This window comes from Embiotoca jacksoni, unplaced genomic scaffold, assembly GCF_022577435.1.
Source record: "Embiotoca jacksoni isolate LCO1_2020_lvr unplaced genomic scaffold, fEmbJac1.0.p SCAF_19, whole genome shotgun sequence".
Taxonomy (NCBI): Eukaryota; Metazoa; Chordata; class Actinopteri; family Embiotocidae; genus Embiotoca; species Embiotoca jacksoni.
The window spans coordinates 6,662,481-6,689,647 of NW_027185329.1; the positions used below are offsets into that span (position 1 = coordinate 6,662,481).

At 39.8% G+C, this 27,167-nt stretch overlaps 1 protein-coding gene across 2 annotated transcripts; it reads left to right on the top strand.

Moving 5' to 3' along the window:
- The first annotated feature begins 2,206 nt into the window (after positions 1-2,206).
- Positions 2,207-25,409, top strand: acsbg2 (acyl-CoA synthetase bubblegum family member 2). 2 transcript variants are annotated; one of them, XM_069153227.1, is made up of 15 exons: positions 2,207-2,293; positions 10,521-10,656; positions 11,197-11,318; positions 13,114-13,385; positions 14,807-14,895; positions 17,475-17,595; positions 18,409-18,489; positions 18,580-18,729; positions 19,633-19,809; positions 20,311-20,492; positions 20,774-21,016; positions 21,118-21,335; positions 21,502-21,641; positions 22,032-22,278; positions 23,355-25,409. In XM_069153227.1, the coding sequence occupies exons 2-15, from the start codon at positions 10,544-10,546 to the stop codon at positions 23,471-23,473; spliced, it is 2,274 nt and encodes a 757-aa protein (XP_069009328.1). In that variant the 5' UTR covers positions 2,207-2,293; positions 10,521-10,543; the 3' UTR covers positions 23,474-25,409. The 2 variants fall into 2 exon arrangements, with proteins under 2 accessions (XP_069009328.1, XP_069009327.1); XM_069153226.1 differs by lacking the exon at positions 2,207-2,293 and adding an exon at positions 6,086-6,272.
- The last annotated feature ends 1,758 nt before the right edge of the window (positions 25,410-27,167 follow it).

The window sequence follows — 27,167 nt, forward strand, 5'->3', positions numbered from 1 at the left end:
CAGAATGCCTACGTCATGGCCCGGACTTATTAAAGGGAGGGGCCAAAGGGACAAGCGTTCCGCCCAGTTCTATTAAGCTGTGAATTTAAATTGAACCGCTAGGAGGCAGTCTTTAGCTAAGGAGGCGTTGAAGTGAATCGATCACATGCATTCAGATCCAGATTTCAGTTTCTGGTTCTGGATTCATTTAAATATGTTTATGATCTAAAGGGACATATGTCACATGTATGACAATTACGGCCTGATTCTGTTCTGTCATTGTTACATGTGAGTCACAATATAAACGTAAATAAAAACCGTATTAAACGCTGCCCCTTTACAGGATCCAAAGGATTGAGTAATACCTATTTTAGTATTCCAAATAACAAATGTGTAAAGAATTGAAATAACTGGCATGCTGTGAGTGTGGCATGTGGAGCCTTTCGGGTCTGCAGTCGCAATGCCATTTGCCAACTCTGCCTTGTAGTCAAGTTTTGATCACAACTATAACATTTTCAGTCAGCCATGTAAAGATGGTATTTCCTGAGTCGAAAAAAATATCCATTTTTTTTCTCAACTAAAGTCTTCAGAAATTTCTGGCAGATTTCAAACATTATGGTCATAATCAAAAACCAAAATACTTTCTTTTTGATGATATTAATCAACATTTCAACACTTCAGCTAAGTTACAAAATATGAAACCACCAAAGTGCCCAAATATTCTTAAATTTGAATGTATATAGAGCTCCCTTTTCTGCTGCATCTAAACAGCTGCATTATTTTTCATTTGTACAAATTTGTATTTTCACCCTCTGTAATATTTAATGGTTCTTGTGCAAATATCTGTATGTTACTTGTAAATATTATGTTGGTTTTACTTCTAGTGTAATCAGCCTTGCCTACAGGAATTCCCCTCTTTCAGCACACGGTGGCAGCATATATCAATAATTTGACCCAAGGTGGTCAGATTAAAAGATGGCCTTGTCAGATTTTATTGATGAAAGGAAACCAAATGCTTCCCTGACATCGTGTAGATATTAAGCAGAACCGAAGGGGCAAGAAGCAGCGTAAATCTGAAATGACTCAAACAACGTGCTTCCTTTTGATCTATCTATTCATTTGTTACGGCAAAAGGAGTATATTTTCATAAAACACTAAAGACTTTATCAAAAGGCATTTGGTGGGACTGCAAATTGGATATTTGGGAGTTTTGGACTGTGATTTGATGATGATATCACTTTGGGGGGGGCCAAACAATTGATTGAGAAAATAATGGGCAGACTGATGTATCAGTGGTGAAAGAAATGTTCTGATGTACTTAAATAAAAGTACCAATACAGCAGTGTAAATGTACTCCATTATAAGTAAGTCCTGCATGAAGAATCCTACTTAAGTAAAAGTACTATGTATTACCAGCAAAGTGTAGTTAAAGCATAAAGTACTGGTTCGGTCCCTCTGACTGATACATAAATAGATATCACATGATTAGATTATTAATACTGAAGCATCAGTGGGTCAGTATTATGTTACTGTTGGAGCGTGGTGCAGGTGGTGCTAGTTTGAGCAACTTTGTTTTTACAGTTATTTTTAGGAACAGCAGACAAATCTAAGGAGGTCGTCAGACGGTTACTGGGAGAGGAAAGAAGAAAAAAACAAGTTCTGATCCATAAATCTGTTTTCAGGTTTTCTCTAATCTTTGATTTTTGGTGAGATGTTAGATAGTTTGAACAATTATTGAACTGAAATCACGAGAGAAGTTTAAGGAAAAAGGAAAAATGTCTATTTGGTTGAGATGTTAACAACTCACAGACTTCTGAACTATGACCCAAGACGTCAGGAGAAAAATAGGTTGGAAACTGGTTTAATCGTTAACAATGTATGGTACTTTTAAAGATTGTGATATTATCCACTGTGTCAAATATTCATCTCAAGCAGTGACTAAAGCTGATAAGTTAATGTTGAAAGTACAATTTATTTATTTGATTTCATATTGTAGGAACTTACACGTAGGCGACAACCTTAAAACTGTACTTAAGTGCAGTATAGCAACTTGAGTAAATGTAGCCTACCACTGTGTATAGTGAATATGACGTAAATTGTAGTTTTATTGTGATGCACATAGAGGAAGCAGTGTGAGCAGCTGTAAAGCTGACAGTTGGCTCCAGCAGGTGTTAAAGAGCTGCAGGTCAGCTCGGTTCACCATAAGACTAAACTCAGTGTCAGAGGGAGGACTGCAGCTGGCTGTCAAACTAACTCAGAGACTCTTCTGGTCACACCACCTCCGCTTCCTTAACAGCATTTGTTGCCTATTCAGGTAATCCTATCATCTATTAATCTATCTTAACATCAGCAGGAGGAGCATCAAGCTGCATTTTATTGAGTTTATGTGTCTTTTGTGGCAAATTCAGCTTTTGTTCTTGTTAAAGTTAGACCACGCAGTGAAGCTGTTTTCTATGAATAAACAGTGGCATATTTCAGGAGTTTGAGCTATTTTAACGCGTTAAGTCATCATGTTATCTTTAATACTTACTAAACCGGGAAGCGTCTCCAAAGCTGAAATCCTGCCTCTTAACAAGCTACCACCTGCTGAATTGCTGGCATGAAACTCAACTTGTTTTCCAAAGTTTTATCTTTTAGATTGTATTTCTAAAAACCCAAAACTGATAACTCAAGTTTTCAGACCATAATCTGAGCTAAATGGGGTCTTAATACTCTACTGAGAGGTTCAATTTAACCCTCCTGTTGTCCTCGGGTCAAAATGACCCGCAGCTCTGTTCAACCAAGTTCTATTTTATTTCTATATTTTTATATTTTTTTGGGGGATTATTGGTCATCATTCTTTAAAGAAACCCTCACAGCCTCCTTGTCACCAATGATCCCCAAAAAATATCATTTTGCAGGTCATTTTGACCCAAGGACAACAGGAAGGTTAAACATTTCAAAGAGTTAGTTAGCTAAGCAACTACATGTCCCATGAGCCTTTTCAGTGTTACGCCTTTAAAGCCTTCTGGAAGCTGTGTTTTCTGAACAATTTTGACCGTCCATGTAACATTGTCTCTTGTGGGAATGGGATATTCAATTTTTTTTTTTTTTTTAAATAAAGAGGTCCCCAAATTAGATAAATTAATTTATATGTAACTAAATCAAAATTTTAATTTATTTAGTGCTACATTTATTTTTTATTCTATTTTGCCATATCTAAACCTACTTGTCTATTTTTTTTTTGTGGATACTGCTTGGTGGATATTTGTTAGACATGTGCAGTGTTATTAGACCAAATCTGAATTTAACTGGCCATTATGTCGACACTACATGGGATTTCTGTTCTCTGTTGCTCTCAATACTTTTCTGGTCACTCTCAATACATTTCCAAACACAGTGCAAGGAAAACATTTTCGGACACTGACGAGACCTACAACTACAACCAAGTTACCAAATTAAACTAAAATAAACATACACCTAAAGGCAAGACTGCTACTAATTGCATATGCACAGGTTGTTGTACAAATATATTAATGCAGCCTGTCTTTAACTGTTAATTTGTTGATGCTTCAGCATGTAAAAGCTCGGTAATGCCTATAGTTAACACACAGTGTGAAATTTCTTTCACTTTTGACTTGGTTAGACTGACACTAACCAGCACGGCTCCTCGGCCATACATGCTGCAATTCCAACCAGAAAAATAATTTTCTCAGGGATAGTCCGTTCATATTAAGATTAAGCCTCAATTGTAGAAATATGACCTGTGACATTTGACTAAAATGGATATAATATATTTTTTAAAGATTACATTTAATCTTGCTATTCCATCTCGAAATACATTTATATGTATGTATAATTTTGTGATACTTTTAATATATATTTTAATATTCTGCACAATTACCTTTTTACTCCACCACGTTTCAGAAAATATATGAAACTTTGAACTCTCCTACTTTCATCTGCCAGTCGTAACTCAGTTCCACGGTTACTGTAGGAATTTGTATTTTACACATTAAACATTAAATCATACGACAAAATGTGATGGAATGTTTTGAATTACACTATTCACCGGCGTATAAATGAAATACAAATTCACATGAAAGCCTTTGGCTTGAATTGCATATTGTGAGCATTACCCTGAAAAAAAGATCCATTCTGCATAACGAAGACGAACTGAGAACGTCAGTGTTCCTCAGCAGAGCGGGAGATGAGTAGGAAGATGTCACTGACTGACAGTAACCTCCGTGGAGGGTGCATCAGCACGAAACACATCCTGCAGCATTTCAGTGTGCTGCGCATCGTTACACCGGATCAGCCGGCCTCTGCGTGTCACGTGATGCTGTGGTGCGGTGGCTCTGTGTTTTCGTCTCTCATTGCAATTGGCTGAGATTGATCTTTCAATAGAGCAGTGATGCTACACATTTCTGGAGTCATCTGCGCGTCTGCACACGTGAGTTATTTAAAGACTGATCTAAAAAAAAAAAAAAAAAAAAAAGTGAGCCACATCACTTTAAGATCATAATCACATGTAATAGCATCTGTATAAAATGGCTGTGGTTTAAATCCATACACATTATTGCCATTTTAAATTCTATTTAAATGTATTTATTTATTTATAGATTATAAGGGACAAAAATCGCAGGTTTATTTACTTGCGAGGTTGAATATATAAATTCAACTTTCATGCTGTATATTCATAGTTTTTGTCAAATGTATATTATAATGAGTTTGAGGAGGAAATGTTTGCTTCCTGTTTCCTCTACGTGAACTCTGACCCTTTGAAGAGTTCAGGCGGAAGTTTAGGGTTTAGTTCATGGAAACTGAGCAAGGGAAATCCCTTCATCAAATTTCCCACTGATACTGTTTTTTTTCAGGTGCTGCTTGAGTATTTGTTTTGTTATTTGCATCCATTTGTATGACATTTATATTTAACCAGAGCTTAAGGTGTAAAAATGAAATGCCCTAATAGCTGTGAATCTCCACATACACTTCCGCTTCCATCACGGACACATACTTTACAAGCGGTCATGACCTGTCTTTCTGGTTTGTTTTCACTGCTTTATTTATATATTTGGGCAGAAATACAAAATCTTTGCTAAGAGCAGTTTCTTTTCTCTGTCTTCGTACTCTGGTTTCCAGCTGCTGTCTTTGTTTTGGTACCATGTACATTAGATCACAATTCAAAAGAAAAAAAAAAACTGGAAGTACAGCATTGCCTTGTCAAGATGTGTAATTGTGCTGACAAGTCAGAGGGTTATAATTAAATCGGCAAACAATGTTATGATAATTTGCTGTAGTCACAACATGAATCTGATTCATCTCAGTTATAATAAATTTTTCATGTAAAATTTTAACTTGAAAGGTAACTAATAATTATAGCAATAACAAAAAGAAAATAAACCATTAACCGTAATTACCTTTGAAGTGTAGTGCAGTGAAAGTATAAAGTGGCATAAAATAAGAATAAATGTATTACTTGATCCACAAGAACTAATCTGCAACTATTTTAATAATCCAGGTTTTTTTTTAATTCTTTTTATTTCAAGCAAAACTGCAAAGTAAGTGCATGTAATAGCTTTTTTTCCCTCATATCATTGTAAACTGTGGGTTTTTAAAATGTTTACTAGATAAAACAAGGCTTTTGGAGATGTCACTGTAAATGTATGAGAAGATCAGTGTGTAGCTTTGGTAATGTTGGTTCCAGGGGTGTGGGTGTCTTTGCAGTCTGTGTAAGAAAGATTTCAGTCAGTGGAACATCATAAAGCAAAAAAAAAAAACCATCATCTTCTCATACAGTTTGTCCTACAGTAACCCTGGCCCGGCATATCTGCAACGTGTATTAGTGCAAGGCAGTATCTCTCTCTGTAGGGGGATGGGTTTGAGTTTCATAGCATCATCGTCAAGAGTGTGAATGTGTGTGTGTGTGTGTGTGTTTCCTCACAGTAACTTCCCCTTACCTTACACATTTGGCTTGCGTGGCCTTATATGGAAAATGGGTCTTGTGGTGTGAGCAGTTTGAGCCAATCAGGTTGCTCTGGTGTGCAGCGTGTGTGTGCGGGGAGGGAGGGAGGGGAGGGGAGGAAGCTGGCAGGCCTGTCTGGGTGGGGTTTTTCAAGGGGAGGGACCAATGGAGCCGGCTGGTGTTTGAAAATGAATGATATGCTACTCAACTTGTAGACACAGCAGTCGCTTTGGTCCTATTTGTGAGTGTAAATTGAAGGCCACAGCATTCACAGAGAGGAAGGAGGACGAATCCAAAGAAAATCTGTTGAAAACGACCAGGGAGAAGATTTAGAGTGCAGCCATGCAATGTGAGTACCACAGCTCAGTTTACATTTTTTTTTTTTTTTTTTTTTTTTTTTTTTTTTATGTCTTGTAGCAGGGAGAGAGTTGCTTTATCTCAAACTCCAGCTTTTGACTTTAATGATCAGTTTTGGTTAGAAACCGGTTGGTGATGATCCCTGAGAAAAAAAAAAAACCCACTGCCTTGTACAAACACTGCATGTGATTTAGGATGAGTTATGTCTTCAGGTTTGTCTTAATTGCTAGGATGTCCTTTATTTCCTAGCATTATTCCCACAGGTATAATTCAAAGGAGCTCCTTTTTTTTTGTATTTTTTTTTTAAGCTCGATTTTGAGTTCAGCTGTGATAAAATAATACACACATTTTAAAGAGAGGTTGAAATGGATGACTTGGCTAACTATGCAACACATTGCGCAGACTTGCTGCTACACAGGGTGTAACCCAGCCAGCAGATCTGTGTGAATTTGCCCATGTCTATTGTGCTCAGGTGGAAGGAGTGCCTTTTTAAAGCGTCAGCCTATTTTTTTTTTTTAAAGATCTATGAATATTTGGAAATGAACCAAAGAAAATGATAACTGCACAAGGAGGATGCTGGAGATAACGCCCAGTCATAAACTGCTCTCCAGGGTCCTGCTTAGAGGCAGCAGCTGGCTGATGCAGATCATGCATAACATTGATTTACAGAAACTCTGTGTGTCTCACTTGTGGGTTTTTTTTTTTTTTTTTACAGCATTCAGGTTTCAGACAGTGAAGTGGAGGGGGGGGGGGGCTGTTATCTTGGACAAAGAGAGATGAAGCGTGAGGTTGAAAGGAGGGGTGGGGGTTGCATCTGCTCTATTTGACAGGGGATTAACCTAACTGAAGTTTGCATGCATGGTGGGGGTATTGTATTGCGAAGAGCCCCTGGTTTGGTTGGAGGCGGACACGTTTTGGTTCCAGGATGAGTTTGTGATAGTTTTTTGTTTCCATTAGAATCCACATCTGTCTCCTTTTTATTAATCAGCGATGTAACATAAGAGGTTTAAGTGTTGTATTTGTCTTTCTGAATGAACAGCTGTTGCTATGCGCAACTCTGCTCCACAATGATAATCCTCCCCTGATTGCATGAATACAGTATATCTATGATGATGTCAGTTTGTGCTGTGCTGCTAAATCCATTGAGTAGTTTGTCCTCGGCACCGACTGTGCAGCCGGATGACGAGGAAACTTCAAGAAAATGCTTCCTGTCTTTCTTGAGCGAAAAGAATACCAAATAATACATACATCTTTTGGTTCTGGCTTCTCAAATGAGAGGATTTCATTTGGTTGAAAAGAAACAAGACATTTGAAGATGTGATGGGACTCTTTAACAATTATTGGCATTTCAAACCTTAAAGGAGAAAATACGTGTCACATGCTGCCCTGTAGAATTGAATCAACTTGTCTATTATCCAATCATAGTTTCATATCTTTGAGTTTAAAATTGTTTGGTTGTGGACTGCTCATTAAACAGAAGATGTCGCCTTAGTTTCTGGGAAACTTTGATGGAAATTAGTCAGTATTTCTGACACTTTATGCACAAAACAATTGACTATCAGGTTAAGCTCCCCTTGGGGATTAATAAAGTGAAAAAAAAAAAAAGCTAAACTGAATTAATCAGTGGTTGCAGCTCTTCTTCTGAGGGATTTTGTTTTTGGTTACTCTAACGATCAGTTGAATGGGAAGTTTGCAAACTTCTGCATTGGAAGAAATGGATAATACAAGAACAGAAAGCGATAGTTTACCACAACAGGAAGGGGATTTTATTTCTCAATAATGCCAGTCACCTTAATGACTAATGGTTGTTTCTGTAAGGTATTTATCACTGCCTGACAAGCAGTAAGGGGAGAGTCGTGCATCTCAAGCTTTTATGTGTGATGTAAACGTGATGGGCTCATTTGATGATGGCTCATCAGACTAAAATGGGTTGAGTGTTTGAAAGGAAGAAGGGAGAAATAAAAGGGGGTAAGGTAGAAATAGCCTGAGGGTCTTTTCAGTCTCATGTTTGAGGATATAGTGAGCCTAAAGATCTCAGACTTGCAGAATTGACTAAACCTTTTCTCGAGATCAGCGTTATGCCCCCAAAACCTTCCCGTCCCAACACCATAACAACGAGAGAGACTAAACCTAATCTAACCTAAAGAAATAAGATGAGGGGGAGATCTGCATGCCTGCCTCCACCCTAAACTCATTCTCCACTGAATAAAACCACATCCACCCACGTCCTTGAGGAATCCGCAGCTGCGCTGGAAGGAAGAGGTCAAATAAAATGTGGAATCAAGCTTCAGTGTTTTCTGGGTCAGCTGGTCGCCACATGACCAAGCTAGACTTGATTTTCTTTTAGGATGACAGAGATGATGGTTGATGGCAGCTGAGTCCACAATTTCAATCCCAATACTTTAGACGTGATTCACATGTGAAATATGCCATTGAACCTGTTTTTTGCAATTACACGCCGAAAGGTTCGGTCTGCAAATATGTGTCGAACTCTAAAACACAGTGGACAGTATTTTGGTTCCCGCTCTCTGACCTCTCTGAAGCTGGTTTCTTTCCACTTGCCCAAGCCTGACAGGCGTGCCATGATAGTCTCCTGCCACAACAGATAGATGAAGCTGCTGCCATGTGTTTTCAGACCCTTTAAATAAACGGGTCAGACCTGTTATTTAGGAGGTCCCAGCCGAGCAACAACAGCGGCTGGAATAACCGAGTCATATCTGCTGTGATGAGGTACTGGTAAAGGCAGAAAAGTATTCTCCCTTCAGCACCTCTGATTTGGATCACCTTCAACACGCCGGCTGGCATGTAAATGAGGATGACTGAGAGAGGAGAGTAAAATCAGCTGCATCCTCCACTGTCACACAAAGTGTTGCCGTTTTCTTTCTGCTGTGCATGTCAAAATTTGGCTTTATAATCAGAATATATTTCGATTTTATTCTGTTATTCATAGAAAGATAAATAATGGACTATTTTCTGTAGCAAGACTTTGCACTTCAACAGCTTTAGGTCCTTTATGGTCCGCACACTGTTGCTATACAGTAAAATGCTGTCAACAAAAGATTACAGACAAAGACAATATTTGTTTGACAGCTCATGAAGTCAACCATGAAGACCGTATTGAAATAATTTTCTGTCAGTATATTCTATGTTTCTGCAGTTTGCAGTTTGCCCTTTTCTGTATTTTTTCAGCAGAGGTCAGACTCCGTAACTGTGATCAATATTTGGAGACACTTAGTGAAATTTCTAAACCTGAACACGAGCCAAAAAATAGGGGTGAATGTGTGAACACGACCCCGACTACAACTGCCAGAATCAGTAGTGTGACCTGCTGCGAGTAGCAAAGATGTGACTTTTATTTTATGACTCGCCGCTGGCTGTCACACGCCGGTGTTGTTTTAACTGTTTAGACGAATTAGCAGTTAGACAAAAAGAGCAAACATTTTTTGGGCTTTTGTAAGTAAAGAGGCATCTTTGTAGTACAGGTTTAAATTTTACTCTGAGAAAGTGTCTGTATCTGTTTTTGTAAATAAGGAAAACAATGATTACGATCTGAGTGGATGCTTCATAATGGATTCATTTTTGATATTACGTATTTGTGAGGTAAAGTTTGAGAACGTGAAGGTCCTTTTAAAAGACATCCACGTATGATCTAGATCTAATGTTTACAACATAAATTGCGAAGATGTATATCGGTCTATCGGAATAGTTAAATTGCACGATGGTTGATCCCCTGAATCATTAATATCATCAAATCAAGCAAAAATGCCCCCAAAATTTTAAAATGCATCTAAAAGTAAAATATTTTGTCTTTGGTTCCTGGGAACCTTTTTTTTTTCCCTGAAATTTTATAGACTCAACAATTCATTTATCAATCAAAACATTAAAAGTAAATTTGCAAACTATAAAAATGAAAATAATCAATATTGACCATAATTCGAGAAAGAAATTAAAGTACAAAAACAGGCAGTGAAGCACAGGAGTGACCCAGGTTGCTCCAATAATAAACTGACTCTACAAGAGTGAAAACCAGACTTTAACATTGTAAATAAGACGTGATGTCAAAATCCCCATTTAGTCCCCAAGCAGATTTTCTAGATGCTGTTTTTATCTACTTGACAAGGCCCCTAATCATTTAGGTTTGTGTGTGCCTCTCCCAGCCGTGAACTGTAACAGTTTCCTTGCGGTCAATTAATTTTTTTGTCAGATGTAGCTTACAAGCTCTGGTGCTCCTCTCTTTCAGTGACAGCGTGTGAGCCCAGCGCCATGTCTGAAGCCGTGGTGATGGAGCCCCCTCGAGGAGGCGGCCGCCTGGAGTCGTCCTGTGGTGCAGGCGAAAGTGCAGCCTCCCTCGATGACGTCATTGTGGACACGATGAAGTACGTCAACGCAAACACACTGTACCGCCGAATACTGGGTGGTTTTACATCTTCGGGCCTGTAAAAATAAATTCGCTTTCAGTTCGAACTGCTCACTTATCGTAGAGGTGTGTTATTTTTGGTGATGGTTCGTAAACTTAACTGCACTGTTTTCAAAGTACCAAAGAGTAAAAAGGTTGAAAATCATTCTTCCAGCATCAACAGACAAACTGTCAGGGATAGTTATATTAGTTTGGAAGCTACATAGTGTTTGTAACTGTACAGTTTAATTAAGATTACATTCACTTCATTCGCTACTGAAGATTTAATTTAATTTCATAAATGGTATAAATGTCACTTAGAAACTGTTACTGAGTGTTTAAAAGACCTACAGTTGAGATAAAGGCATGATATGTGCTGTCAGCACGACGAGAGCCAAGGTTTTTCCCAAATGACTCGGTACGGGGTGGAGTTTCTGCCTCTCGTCATCCCATACACACCCACCATGTGAAACCACTCACCTGTGTGTAGTAACATGTTTTTCCCCTTCCTCCTCTCCAGTGAGTCTTCCGAGGAAGAGTCCACGGGGGAAAAGGAGGAGGAGATTGGCGCCCGTCATGACATCACCAGCAGCACCAAGACTACAGTGGTCCCTGTTGAGCAGAGCTCAAACACACAAGCAGGTGAGGGTTAAAAGAAAGCCACCAGGTTGAACTCGTTTCCCTCTATTCTCGGTCACTCCCTGAACTCTCACATTCGTGAGGGTGGTGCAACTGGATTTAAATTCCGATCAACACTATGTATATATATATTAAAAAATTTCCCCTCGGGGATTAATAAAGTAACTACCTAACCTAACCTAGAGACTTAAATTACATTCTTGTGTTGGATCCGGGCACTGTGCTGGCTCCGGTCGCTGGAATCAGCGGTCGTGACCGTGCTTTATCTCTGACCATTTTTTCCTGAGGAAGCAGCTCAAACAGAAGAGTGAACGTCACATTCTTTGGCAGAACAAAGTTGACTTCCCTTTTCCTGCCTTTAAACTTTGCTCTGACATTCCTTCTGCCCCAGTCACTGAGGGAAAACCCTGCTGCACCTAACACTTTTTCAATGATATTTGGTAACAATATGAAAAGTTTATTTTGCAATATGATTCAAAGTGAATCAATAGGGACTAGTTAAAGGAACTCTAACTTCTGTATTATGAAAAATCAGGTGAGTGGAGTAGCAAATATGTTAAATAAGTTGTCATATTACTTTATTTTCATCAGAAAATACACCAGTTTTCAGTTTTGTTTATTTTTTAGGTCTAAATTACTGAGTGAAATCTTATTTGATTGAAATGTTTTATGTACATCCAATATTTACTGCTGGTAGTTTCCCATGGTGACATATTTAGCATCCTGCCCTTTCAGTCTACTGATAACCAGCTGTGATCTAGGTCATAAATCCGCTATATACAACACCATCGTCTATTCAAAACATCCTGTTGGCAGTTTGGTCAATAACACGTCTGTCTTTCTGGCTGTAAAAACACAGCATGGATTAGAGTTTTTAATCTGTAGTTACCAAAGACACTGCTGACGTCCCTGAATTTTGCAAAAGTAGGTCCAACGAGGCGAGAAACGGTTGGACAGGTCGTAACCAAGCAGACAGTTTTATTTTTAAAGATAATCTAAACTAGTTAACAGATCCAGTTAGAATTTATTTACGATTATTTGTTTTTTCTTCTAATTAAGTTTTGCTGATCGTCTGCCTGCTCGTTGTACTCATTTCAGTAATGACTCTGGTGTTTGCAGTGTTTTCATAGTGAATAGAACAGATGGCCTGAGACAGAAAAATGACACCCCTGTTGTAAATAATCTTATCCTTTATGGTTTATATTTGAATGTTGGTTGGGTGCTTTGTCTCATTAGTATCATAGTATCCTTTTAGAAAATGAAGATGTTCTTTTTAATGCCATTTATCATAACTCTTGATTGAAAGTGTTGTTTTTTTATTCATAAAACTAATACATTTTTATTATGTGTACTTTTCAAGCCACTCTCACCATTAACATGACAAATTAACTGAGGCCCGTGGAAACTAAAACACAGGAACACAGAACAGGAAGTTTTGTGTTTCCTGTAAAAACTTTGGTCTCTCCAAAACAGTTTAAAAACTCATAAAGTTGATATAATGGTGAAACAATATTGAGTCTCCTGTTTTAAAGAAAACTCCATTAGGTGCTGCTCGTTCAGACCTCGCTGTGTTCCCCGTGTGATGGAGCGAGGTTCTGTGGCCAAGGGCTCTGATTAGTTTCACTCATTTGCTCAGTGGCCCGTGCTTGTCTGTAACTTCAGTGTCAGAGGGTGACTGGTATCCCCTCTAATGCCACAGATGCAGGATGTCTGTTGCAGCTCACATGGCTAACAGGAGTGAGAAGATGGGTCACTGAGGCAGCTCTCTGATCATGTCTCTGAAATGTCTCTTTCACAGTGGCTGCCCGGCGTCCAGACTCCCTGTCGGTGCCGGCGGCAGCTGAGCATCGTCTGTGGACTTCACAGCGGGATGCAGAGGTGGAACTGAGGATGGGGGACTCCGGTCTGGCTGCTGAGACCCCTCTGACTGTCAACCAGATGTTCGTCTCAGCTGTGGAGCGCTTTGGCGGCTATACAGCTCTGAGCTGGAAGGAGGGCGAGCAGCAGAAAAGCCTCAACTACAAAGATTACTACCAGACCTGCCGCACCGCTGCCAAGAGCTTCCTAAAGGTAGTTTTTATCCTCCTAAATAATCTGGATCATCATCATAATAAGGATCAAAACCTCATCTTTACAGTTGAAGTATTCCACTTGAACCTGTTTTTACTCCACTCGGTGACATTTCAGCAGTGCAAACCACCAAAATACAGTGCATCACAGACTGGAGCTCAAACAATCAGTCGGACAGAAAATTAATTGTTTAAATCAATTTTTTTAGGCAAAAATACTAATACTACTCTGTTACCCCCAAAGTCAGCTGGGATAGGCTCCCTCCCTAAACCTCTTCACGATTGAAGGGGTATGGATGAATGATGGATTGAATATTTTGGGAGTTTTAAACTCTTTGGTGGACACAAAAAAGACATGAAAATATGATACTTTTGGCACTGGGAAACTTCAATGGACATTATCTGACACTGTCAAACCTCAGCAGATATCTAATCTGCAGATGAATCAACAATGAAAATAAATGTTGCACGCAGCCCAAACACACATTAACCAGTTGTTGAATAGTATATTATATAATTGGTCTTTTTTTTTTTTTATTCGTTCTAGACAACATGCAACGCAGCACGAAGCAGCTGTAATGGTAGGCAGACAGCGAGGCAGCTCAAGACAGGCATCAGCTGTTCGTATAGGACAGAGCACCTTATTGTTTGCTGGCGCAGTTAGTCAGCATGGACACACACACACACACACACACACACACACACACACACACACACACACACACACATTTCTTTCTGCACACGTACACACATTTCTTTCTGCACATGTACACACATTGATTTGAATCAATTTCCACTCTTGCACATGAACTTGAGATCTTTGTTTGTTTTAGTCCACTTTATGCAAAGCTCTGCTGGTTTTAACCAAACCAGACTTCAGTCAGTCAATAATTTGGCTACATTTCCATCTGCACTCTTATGTCACATTTCAACCACCTTTACAAATTATTTAAAGAAATCACTGCAGTTTCGTAAGCCTAGTGGCTGTTTGCATTATGACGATCTGTTTGTGCTTTCATCGTAACAGTACTGTGGTAACGCGCCTCAAGCAGCCCTGATCACCATTTGGTTCAAAACAGTCTCCAAATGTTTCAGGAATGAAGATAAACTTTGTCTCATACTTTGTCATATACTAAATATACAAATAACAAGGCAAAAATGTCTGTTCTAAACTTGCAGAAGAAAGCTTCAGGTTTCATTTTAAAATATGAAAGAGAACACATTTAATGTTCTCCATACAATAAAAGAAAAGTAAATAAATAAAAACTGCCAGGAGGGAAAAGAGATTGCATTTTATCCAAAGCCAAAATATAAACTGGAGCTATGTGCTGCAACTGGATCTGCTGAAACTCCTGATATTCATCTTATCATTCTTTAGCTGTGTTTTATGTATGCCTAATAAGTGTGTTTGTGTTCCTGCAGCTCGGCTTGCAGCGTTACCACGGAGTCGGGATCTTGGGCTTCAACTCTGCTGAGTGGTTCATCTCAGACATCGGAGCCATTTTGGCAGGGTGAGTTTCACCTTTACCCCCGAACGTGTGTTTATGTGACTGTCTGAGGAACTCTGTATGTTCCGTCGCCCAGGGTTTCATTGAGAGCTGTGTGTGCATGCGTGTGTGCATATTTCCATGTCTTCCATACCCGGGTGATGCAATGAAAGACCTGAAATATGAGTGTGCCAGAGCACAACCTTGGATGTTATTCAGTTCAGCAACGTAGCCTCTTAACTTAAATACATATTGATTGATTGATTGATTGATTGATTGATTGATTGATTGATTGCAGTAGTGTAAACAAAAAGCTGACTTACTACAGTGGAGGAAACTAAGCCGGCAAGTACTATTACTCAAACAATGTTCAGGCACTAAATTCAATATATACATTTTGTGCCATTTTATATTTTCACTCCATTTCAGAGGGAAATATTGTACTGTATACTTCACTCCTGGTCACTATTCAAATTAAGAACATAGGAAAAATATAATAAGCTTTAAAAATAAAATGCAAGACCTGTCCTCAAGTGGTTTCATTTGAATTCATAGCACTGGACATTTGTTTTCCCATTCATCCCAAACTGTATTTATTTATTTATTTGATTTGATTTGTTTGTTTTGTATTTATTTATTCTAAAATAATATTTTTTTTTATCCATCTTATTTCTTATATCTTATACGTATTTGTAAATTTGTTCATATTGTGCGCACATTTTGGTTTTTTCTTGGTTCTGTGACGACTGAATTTCCCCACTGTGGGATTAATAAAGTCAATCTTATCTTATCTTGCAAGTTTTTAGCCCAAAGAAAATGATACAGTATTTCATAAGTAGAAATACGTTTTTCCTTCTCTTCTCTCTAATTAATCACCTCCCGTCCCATCGTATTTATCGTGAGTCTTTGGAGGGCTCTGAGCTGTCGGCGGGGAACCAATGAACTAAACTACCTGACTGTTTACAGCAGTTAAAACCAGCTCCAGCTACAACAGTAACATGCTGTTCACACATGGATGCATTAACACTAACAATCTAATAAACACCTGTGTTGCAGGGGTCAAATACACGCGTAAGTACACTTTACGCAGTTTTATTGAAGTGCACTTGTATATATATTATAACACAGCACTTTTACTTTTTATGAAATATTCATACATTGTTGTTTTGGTACTTTAATTAAAGTGAGTATGTCTCCCTCGGCTGATGATCTGAGCACAGATCACACACAACGATCACATGCCTCTCTGCTTTTGTGATTGCATAAATATTCTGTAATGAAACCACCACGTGCATTATTCAACAAGCTAAAAGGGAGCAAGAAATGGACTCGATCTGAGCAAAAGCTTTCAGCTAAATGAGAATCGAACACATTGATTGGTCAACGCCAAAGCTGCACTGGCTGAGCTGCTTATATCACCAAACATCTGCTGTGTGACATTTGGGTTGTTGTTGTTTTTTTTTCACACGGTTTGTCCAATTTTAGCCGTGATCATCAGAATGTTTTCTCATTACTGCAGTTCTTTATAACAAGTCTGCATCGCGATACACGTGTCTGGTTATTCAAGATGATCAGTGCACGTTTGTTCTCTCGTATGCAACGTAAGAGAGGTAAAACTCCTCTCTTGGAGTTTAAAACAAACAAACACTGATACTGGAGGCGAATTCCCACACTTGCTGTCTGCTCAGTGCTGACGCATCACAAAAAAATGTCAACTCGAATGTCAAACCGGTCGCGGTGAACAAAATCACAGATGGCGTTTGCTCAGTCGCGGCCGACAGATGAACCAATGAAAATAAAATGTTTGAATCAAGTCTTGCCTGGATCACTTCCCAGTGAAAGTGAATGCTAGTTATTCCAGTAAACTATCATACTTGATCGGATAGTTTCTATTTTCTTATCATCGCTAGGAATGTGGTATCATAATAAAGGAACGATCGAGGAGATAATTCAACTTTTTCACAATAAAAAGACTTTAAGGATGAGAGGGAACTTCCGTGAATTTTAAATGCATGTCTGGTTAGACGGGTCCAAATCACCGTGGCTTCATTTAAGCTTTAGGAATCCAAACGTAGGTTATTTAATCCAGGTTAACATGTTGTTATCCAGCCAAATTAATCTGAGTATCCGCAGCTCTTGAAAAGGCATAATAAAAGACTTATTTTAGTTTCCTAAACATAAAGTTCCTACAAGTATTTTAAAAAGTCTTACATTTCAATTATAAAAAGTCTTCAAAGATTTTTGTACCCTGCTGCTCTGGTGCCTGGTGACATCAAAAATCATCGCTGTGTAGAAATTCAAGGAAAGTTGGAAAATTGTGTCTTGGTCTCTGAACCAGCTCACTGTGAATACACCTGTACTTTTGCAGGACTTTGAACGACTGGTGACTGGTTGCTATGACAACGGCACCAGATAGATAGAGCGCTAAAATAGTCAGGTTTGTACTAAACTTGGTGTGACCGTGTACAGAGAACAGGCTCTGCTTTGGATGTAACGAATGTACACAGAAGAAATCTGCTCGAGCAACTGAGCAGGAGGGCTTCATGCAAACCTGACTGAACGTGGTCCACTAACTGTGACGCCGTCTCTCGTGTCTCTTGCAGTGGGTTTGCTGTGGGCATCTACACCACCAACTCTCCTGAGGCGTGTCAGTATGTAGCCGATAACTGCAAGGCCAATATCATTGTGGTGGAGAACCACAAACAGCTGCAGAAAATCCTTCAGGTGAGACGACAATGAGCTCCGTGCTGCATTTAAACTGATAAACTACAACCCTCACCACGTACGCATAAACAGAAATAATATTCCTCTGCTCGGAGAAGCGATTAAAACCAGACTAAATCAGAAAAATTGAACCCGTTCCAACAAGTAGATTTGTGTTGCATTTCGTTTTGTCGCACCTGTTACTTTACATTAAATAAAGTAATTAGTAAAAATGAATATAGATTGCATGAGAAGTGGCAGCTTCAGCTGTACATACCACATTACATTCTTGTGGATAAGGCTGATGCTGTGTCTTGGTTTCATACTACATACCAATCTTCATAGCACACTGTTATTACTGTCAGTATAAAGCAGAGGTGGCAACATTTTTCCTATGAAGGGCCAAAAAGGAATCTGGGTGGAAGGCCACGGCCAAATTTAAATGTTACGTTATGTAAAAATATATTAACATGTCATATATTTTACAGCAAATGGACATTCTAAATCTAATATAAAATTCTTAGAGCAATTAAAAAAAATACTCTTTAATCTGCGTAATAGTCATTTTATTTTGTAGACATTTTTGCCCAAAATAGTCATGTCGCAATTAAAAAAAAAAAAAAAAAAATTCTTTGTACTCTCATGTTGACTGGCAGCCAAAGTCAGAGAACAAACAGCACATGACCATCAGCAAGAGAAAGAATAAGTGTGCTGTTTGGATCGAAATGTTGGCATCCCTTTTATTTATTTTTCTACAAGCCTCTGATCAACACCGTGTTAAATGATTATAAATACGCTGTTTTACACTCATTGCATTTTTCTGTTTGTTAACAGGTTGAAGACAAGCTGCCACACTTGAAAGCTATTATCCAGTACAAAGATGCACTCAAAGAGAAGAGACCAAATCTGTACACAGTAAGCACACACTCCGCGTACGAGGAACATTTTTAACGGTTCAGTAAATGCAGGAAACATCCTCTGAGGGATTTTCTTCGTGCACCACAGTGGGAAGAGTTCATGGAGCTCGGCCGCGATGAGCCCGACGCTCCTCTTGATGCGATCATCTCCAGCCAGAAGCCCAACCAATGCTGCACGCTCATCTACACCTCAGGAACGACGGGCCAGCCCAAAGGAGTCATGCTCAGCCACGACAACGTAAGTTATCTGATCCACGCATGTTTCCACATGCTGAAGTGTCACCTGTTTGGTGTGAGTGCTCGTGGTTAAAGTCCCTCTTTTAAAACAGTCAGCAGGGACAGACGGCAAGCTGTAATCCTGTTCAACATTAGACTCAATGAACTCGGTGAATATTGTACATTGTGTGTATTTGTTTATATTTAAAAAAGATAAGTTTATAAAATATAACACCTTGTTAAAGATTTGGCTTCTGACCTCTTTCAAAAAGGCAGCGTCACATTTCAGATGTCTAAGAGTTGTTAGCAGTTTATCACCTAAACTCCTCACATGGCTTATTTTAAATGAATCATTCAAGATACAAAAAAGCAACAACAATTTTTTTTTACAAAGATTAAAACCGCTATGTGCAGCATAGTTCTTTTACTTTTTTTCCCCTTAATCGTCTCACAACCTCTCAGATTTAACTTGTGACCTTTTGATGGTACCCAGCCCTCAGGTTGCGAAGCAGTGGTAGTTCAGGAACTACCCAACTTTATTTGAAGTGGTTGAAACTAGCTGCTCCACTTCGAGCAGATACAACAACAACGCATTTTTGCATCACGAGTACTTTCACGAGTACAAAGTCGACTTTCAGTTTTGCTACTTTAAGCTGCTGATAATACTTCCACACTTTTACTGAAGCAGCAGTTGAATGCAGCAACGAATGGTACTTTTCCTGAAGTAATAAACACTGTACTTCTACTGCAGCTTATTAACTTGGTGCCCGACCGTCTGTCTGAGTCTGATTCAAATTATTATTTTATTCTCGCCAAAGTTGAACAGTAAAGATATATGAAATGCTGCTTGTTTTGTAGAAATGTCATACATACATAAAACCATTAAGGTCCGTCATAATGACTGTTTCGCTCTCGCTCTGCTCAGATAACGTGGGCCGCGCTCTCCACCAGCAAACACGTGTGTCTCACGGACGCCACGCAGGCTCAGGAGGTGGTCGTGAGCTACCTGCCGCTGAGCCACATCGCAGCTCAGATGGTCGACATCTGGGTCACCATGAAAGTGGGAGGGGCCACGTACTTCGCTCAACCAGACGCCCTGAAGGTGAGACACGCGAACATGTGGGCACCCAAAATAAACGGTGACGAGCCCGTTTGTTTGGTCCCCCTGTACATTACAATCCAACTGTTCTGCCACAAAGTCGACTTTCGTGATGCCCACAATGTTTCGTTTTTTTTGTTGGCCGTCACACAGGCAGCGATTAAATTGTAGCTCAGAGGTCTCACTGAGTGATGGTGTTACACTGGACTGTATTAAAGTCACTTGTTTCTAATGTTCTGCCTTTCTTACGTATGCAGACAGGACAGGAAATTCAAAAGCGCTCCTAATGTAATGTAGTCCAGTACAGCACCACCTTTAAGTAACATGGTCAACTTCCTTACAAAAAAACACTGTACTGAATTGTTACAGAGCCATCATCTCGTCATTTAAAAGCTTATCCCAGGATCACTGTTCACGTGCGATATCAGATGTCCGAATCTCGGCTCCATGTGAGCTGTTAAAATGCAGAGTTTGTGTCTACAGTATTTTGCCGTGTTTTCTCAGGGTTCGCTGGTGAACACCTTGAAGGAGGTTCGTCCCACGGCCTTCATGGGCGTCCCACGTGTCTGGGAGAAGATGCAGGAGAAGATGAAATCCATTGGAGCCAAGTCTTCCGCCGTGCGCAGGAAAGTGGCCGCCTGGGCCAAAGATGTGGGTCTGCAGACCAACCTGACCCGGATGAACCAGTACGTACACATTTAAGAAAACACAGCTTTGTTCAGCCTGGGGTGAAACATTTCTTCAGAGGGCAGAGGCTTCCCGTTTCCTCTTTTTTTCAGACAGCACTTCACTTCATTTTTTTTTTTTAGCTTATAAGTAGCGGTTATATCATTTTTGGGAATCCAGGCATATCCGCAGACTTCAATGTACAGTATAATACTCTGCATCTCATTTTTTTTTTTTTTTTTTTTTAACCAGCCGTTGGTCACGTCCTCAAATAAATGCTCTCACTTTTGCCTCTCCTCAGAAGTGGAGCGGCCGGCCGCGCTCCTTTCGGGTACCACATAGCCAAAAAGCTTGTGTTCAAGAAGGTGCGTAAGGCTCTGGGCCTGGACCGCTGCAACAAGTGCTACACGGGCGCCGCGCCCATCACCAAAGACACCCTGGAGTTCTTCCTCAGCCTCGATATCCCTCTGTACGAACTGTACGGCATGAGCGAGAGCACCGGCCCTCACACCATCTCCCTGCCCAATGCCTTCAGACTCACCAGGTACATTTCTCTCTCTCTCTCTCTCTCTCTCTCTCTCTCCAGGTTTGATAAGATGCTGAATTTCTCCTCGGTGCCGAGTTCAACAAATGTTTGTCTTGTAGTTGCGGTATAGAGATGCCAGGGTGCAAAACAAAGCTGCACAACCCAGACGAGGAGGGAAACGGAGAGATCTGCTTCTGGGGTCGCCACGTCTTCATGGGTTACCTCAACATGCCCGACAAGACGGAGGAGGCTCTGGACGCGGAGGGCTGGCTGCACTCGGGTGACCTGGGCAAACACGACGAGAGCGGATTCCTCTTCATCACTGGACGAATTAAAGGTATTCCTCACGGAGCTAGATCACGCTCGGATCAATTCATGGCACGTTCAGCAGAGAGTTACTGCTCGGGGTTGGGGGTAATATCCTGTTACAGGAAGCCTTTTCCTTATCTGCGATCGATTCGAGCAGTCTGTTACTTAACCTGCTGCTCTGTGTTTGATTATAGAGCTGATCATCACAGCAGGAGGTGAGAACATCCCTCCCGTCCCTATCGAGGACGCAGTGAAGGAGGCCGTGCCGCTGATTAGCAACGCCATGCTGATCGGAGACAAGAAGAAGTTCCTGTCTATGCTGCTCACCATCAAGGTACGGAGCCCTGATGGTTGAAGCAGATAGTGTGTCACTGGAGCGAGCGGGGAAACCACAATCACGTAGTTAAACTGTAATCATATAAATAACGCGGGATGTAGCGCGCTGTTGCAGACTGAAGGTCATCAGATGCAGACAACGCGGTATCTGACGGGCATTTCAAAACAGGCTCTTACAGTTTAGATGGAGCCGTATGAAGATTGGATGTTTACAAGAGTCAACACTGTACATCTGACGTCAGTGACAGCAACAGGAACAACAATTACAATTTCAATGCCGCCATCTGGTGGTCGCTTTGGAGAACTCCCAGCTTCACGCCGCACAGACAAAAAAAAAATGGCATTGTGGGAAACAAAAGACAAACCCTCTCCATTTTTCTCCCTCCAGTGCCAAGTGAACGCAGAGTCGGGCGATCCAGAGGACCAGCTGACACCAGAAGCTGTGGAGCTCTGCAAGAAACTGGGCAGCACCGCCACACGTGTCTCTGAGATCGCAGGCGGCAAAGACCGGGCGATCCACACCGCCATCCAGGAGGGAGTCAACCGGGTCAACGAGAAGGCGTCTTCCAACGCTCAGCGCATCCAGAAGTGGACCATTCTGGACCGGGACTTCTCCGTCGGTGGAGGAGAGCTTGGTGAGTGGGACGGGAACTCGGCGCGCGTTGATGAGGAAACGTTTATTTTACTGAGAACTGGAGGAGAACTGGTCAGTTCGGTGCATCTCAATCCTGCAGTGCGCAGAAGTCACAGCAGAGACTGGTATACGGTCTCAGGGCATCATGTACGAGCACTGTCAGACCACAGGAACTTTTTCATAGTTCGAAGAATTGTTGGAAGAAGTACCTCTTTTTTTTTTCTTTTTTTTTTGGTGTAAACTGCCCGAGAACCACTGCAGTTCTTAGAACTCCATTTTGGGGACCCCTTATATTGCGTTCTTCAAATACACCAGACTCCCTTGACAAAATGTACATTTTAGCCCGCAGAACACAAGAGCTGCTGCGTCGGCAACAAAACTAATTTTAGCCACTTAAACAAAGGCACATTTAAGAGAATCCATAAGTATAAATAAATGCTATATTTAGAAAATTTCTAAAAAAAAAAAAAATTCCAGTCAGACAGAGCTCTCTGACTGGAAATAGTTCTGCTTTTTTGCCCTCTTCAAAGTCACCAAACTCCATTTAACAAAAACACTAATTTGGCCTCACAGAACACAGGAGTTTCCGCCTCCCATCTGTTTCTTTGTTTTATTGTTTGAATCTGGTATTGTTATACGTTACACATAATACAAACAAAAACGCCTTAAATCTGTGGTTACAGACATCTTTTTTTTTTTTTTATGCTTGTGACCCCTCAACATAAAACAGAGACACCTTGTCACGCAGTCCAGAGATGTGAGCTTCGAGACTTAATTTTTCCCGCTCGGACTGTTCAATTTGAATACATTTTAGAGGTGTAAAGAGGGAGAATCTGACAGTTGAGAAAAGTAATAAATACAATTTTGTGTTGCAGAGCTTTGACTTTTCTTACTCCGGTAATCATCTTGTGAGAAAACAAAGTGTGTATTTCTGTCTTCTGTGTGTGCATCAGTTAAACCTCCGATACAGTGACCTCTAGTGGTGTGCATGTGGATTCTAAAGGACAAAACTGCAGCAGGATTTGCTTCAGAAAAGCTGGAGTCTTAACAGCACGAATCGTTTGCTTTGTTGTACAGGTCCTACCATGAAGCTGAAGCGGCCAGTGGTGCACAAGATGTACAAGGAGCAGATTGACAACTTTTACAAGGAGCTGACGACTCCGACGACCCCGGACAACCCGCTGCCTCCCAAATAGACGCGCTTGCACCTGCGGGGAGTATAACGTGTCACTGCTGCCATGTGCTCCTGTACAAAAGTTATGACCGCCTTAAGTTTGTCTTGGTTTACATTTGTGATTGTTGTACAGAAGAGAATTGAGATGAAGCCATTTTGAAGTAGCTTTATGATTTTGGAAGACATTATCGATAAGTTGAATTCAGCTATTTATTTGAATCTCTGGGATGAACAGTGAAGACGAAGTAGCAGCAGCTGTATGTAGAGAAAGGTGTTTATTGTACTATAATTACTTGAGATGAAGAGACAGAGGATCAAAAAGAAACAACCACGTGAATATGAAGTTTTAAAGGAATTTTGTTTTATTTTTGTTTTATTTATTTTCGGTTTACCAAAGTTAATGCTTGCCAAAATAAAATGAAGGAACATTCCTGGAGAGACTTCATATCAAACTCTGCAGTCATACCAACTGTTTACATGTATTTGCCGTTTCTCTCGTCTTTGTACGTGTTCAAAAAGTCAAAAGGTTCTGCAGATGAATTTTAAGCGATCATCCTCCTTTAAAACGTATCATGAAGCCATATCTCTTGATTTGTGTGTTTGTGAAGTCAGACTTTTTTTCTGGCTCATTTAAACGCTGTAATTTTGTGGAATAGTGTAAATACGTTTTGCTTTTGTCATGTTTTACCTCGCTTTATTTATTGCTCAGATCATTTTTCAGACATTTAGTCAACAAAGTGAAATGTACATAAGTTAGACTACGTGTCGGTTTGTGGCGAATATCTCAGCCACATTTGACCTGTTCTTACCGATCTGTTTCCATACCATTCTGAATCATATAAATGTTGAAGTGCTCGAGGGTTTGATCACACCGACATCGTGTCTTTGATCCTCCTGGATTGCATTTCAAACTCCTATAAAAAAAAAAAAGATCCTATAAGACGTATTGCACTCTAAACAGCTGATCTTGTACATGAAGTAATTGTATATAATCAATTTCTAGGTATGAATCTGTTGGCAAATTGAAGGTTAGTTTGATGGTCACTCAAAGTAACTGAAGTTAAAACAGAAGTTCAAGAGGAAATGACGGTGATTCACTTAGTGAGCATTCGTGGTTTCCTGCTGCTAAATAAAGCTGACGGATTCCATTAAATGGCCTTTTTTTTTCATAATAAAAAGGAGAAGTTTGATATCTAAGCAGTACTTGATTCACCCGACCTTTTAAGAGCTGTTAACCATCGCAATTGAAAGATGGAAATATGTAGCAGAAGAAAGTTGAAGCAGACCTGTTTGTGCCTGCAGAAATGTTCATATTTGTGTGGAATAAAAGTTCATTATAATCATTTGTGAAGCTCTTATTTTGAAGCGTCTGGTAGTCTGTAGAGAGGTTAAAAGAAAAAAGCATAATGTAGCAGAAAATAAGATTCATCCAGTCAAATGTGCACACGTCAACACAGTGCTGACATTTCAATGTTTTCATTTAGTTATATGATTTTATAGAGTAACTAGAGAAATAAAAACATGTACAACAGATGAAGTACTCCGTAATCAAAAAGAATATATAGGATTATTAGTAAAGGCATTACTGTTTAAGCAGAATTTTAATTTCGGAGTAGATCAGGTTGGAGCAGATTTACATACTGGAAAATGTTATCAATAACTGCATATTTCAATGATTTGAATAAGGGTTTGAAAGTAGCTTCGTTTTGCTCTGTACAATTAGATGGACAGATAACTGGCAGGGAATTATTTAATACTGAAAAAATATGAAAAACCTGCAGCTTTTCAGCGAGGCGCTGAAGAGGTCTGGTTCCTGCCCGTATATATTAGTGCACGAGATCTTTGTTCGCAGATAGAAAGTCACAATTACCAGAAACCATCTGAATATTTTTCTTTCTTTCTGTGAATGCAATGTGCTGATGTAAATGAATGAATATAAAATTGGAAAATGTAATCGAGTAATTGTTTTACTTGAAGCCACTTGCCTCCCATGATGCGTTGATGGCAAACATTTTGACTGTCCATCATTAATGTTATCGATAACACCGGCTTCTGCTGCTTTGACCAGTCAACATGTCTGCTCTGGAAGATCTCCATTAGAGGCAGCTGTGTTCAGTATATGAAAAAAAAAAAAAGGTCATACTATAGCATGTCGGACAAACAGTCCACTTTTTTTGTCCACTTTTTGCTATTACATGACTTTTTTTTCATAATTTGGATGACATGCTATAGTATGACCTTTTTTTCATATTTCGGACGACATGCTATAGTATGACTTTGCATTGTCGTCCGAAATGTGAAAAAAAACTCAAAAATGTTTAATTTTGGAAGTTGGAAATTCTTTTTTTTCCAGTTCTCATCTACTTTTTTTCATATTTCGGACGACATGCTATAGTATGACTTTGCATTGTCGTCCGAAATATGACAAAAAAACTCAAAAATGTTTAATTTTGGAAGTTGGAAATTCTTTTTTTTCCAGTTCTCATCTACTTTATTTCATATTTTGGACAACAACGCAAACTCATAGCATGTCGTCCAAAATATGAAAAAAAAGTTAAATTGTAAACAGAGTTTTTTTCCAGTTCTCAACTATATGGTGTTGTTTGAGTCTGTATAAGACATGCTATTTTTTTGGACCTGACAAGCATGGCTTCAGCAAGAGTCGAACCAAAGCCCTTCTGACTGCGACGCACAGGCACTAACCACTGCAACATAAAGCCTGTGACGCCGAGACACTGTGACGCTGTGACTTTCTTTTGTGCTTTTGAGGACATACTATAGTATCACTTTTTTTTTTCCCTATCTTGGACGACAATGCAAAGTAATAGTATAGCATGTCGTCCGAAATAGGAAAAAAAAGTCATGCTATAACATATAGTCCTAAATGTGTCCAAAATGTCAATAAAAAGTAGATGTTCATGTTTTCAAGGGGGTCTGCAGTGATATTAAATATCTTCCTGTAATGTGTTGTGGATGCACATTTTTTTCAATTTCTCCAAACGTTTCAACTTCACTAAAAGTTGACCACGCAGCTTCAGAGCTGGAAACGACCTCATGGAGACACGGGTTCGAGCCCCGCTCAGGTATCGCACATAGTTCAAGGAGGGCAATTCTCTGTAAGTTTACAGTTGACGGGAAGGGTGAGGCAAAATCCCTATAAGGGTAAGCCACACGATTCACAGATTACTCATGGTTTCAGTTTTCGGGTTCGCGTTGTACACGCAGGCATACTGACAAAAAAAAAAAAAACGAAAGGTCGACAACAATACAAAACCTATATAAAAAAATATATACAAGTTTGATGTTTCGCCGTGACACAGGAAGTTGATGTTTATGGTCAAACGATGCTCCAAACCTCACGAAACTTTACACATGCCTCAGGCGCCAACTTTCATGAGTTTTTGAAGATGTTAAAGCCGCCACAAAAAAAAAAAAAGCTTTTTATTTTTATTTAAAAAAAAAAAAAAGAAGAAGAATAAGGAACGAGATCGAGAAAATAATTCAAACTGCAAAGGGGGAACATGCGGACCCTTGGCGTGCTGCACGTCGGGGAGCCGACCCGCTGGATCCCCGACGTGCAGCGCGCATCACTGCTTGCAGTCTGAATTTACACCTGTGCTTTTTCCTCGCTGTTCGGTGTCAAAACGTCTTCCACTAAAAAAAAATGTTTTTCAGTCGCAGAGCACAGCTTATTAATCGAGCTTTGCCGATAAGCG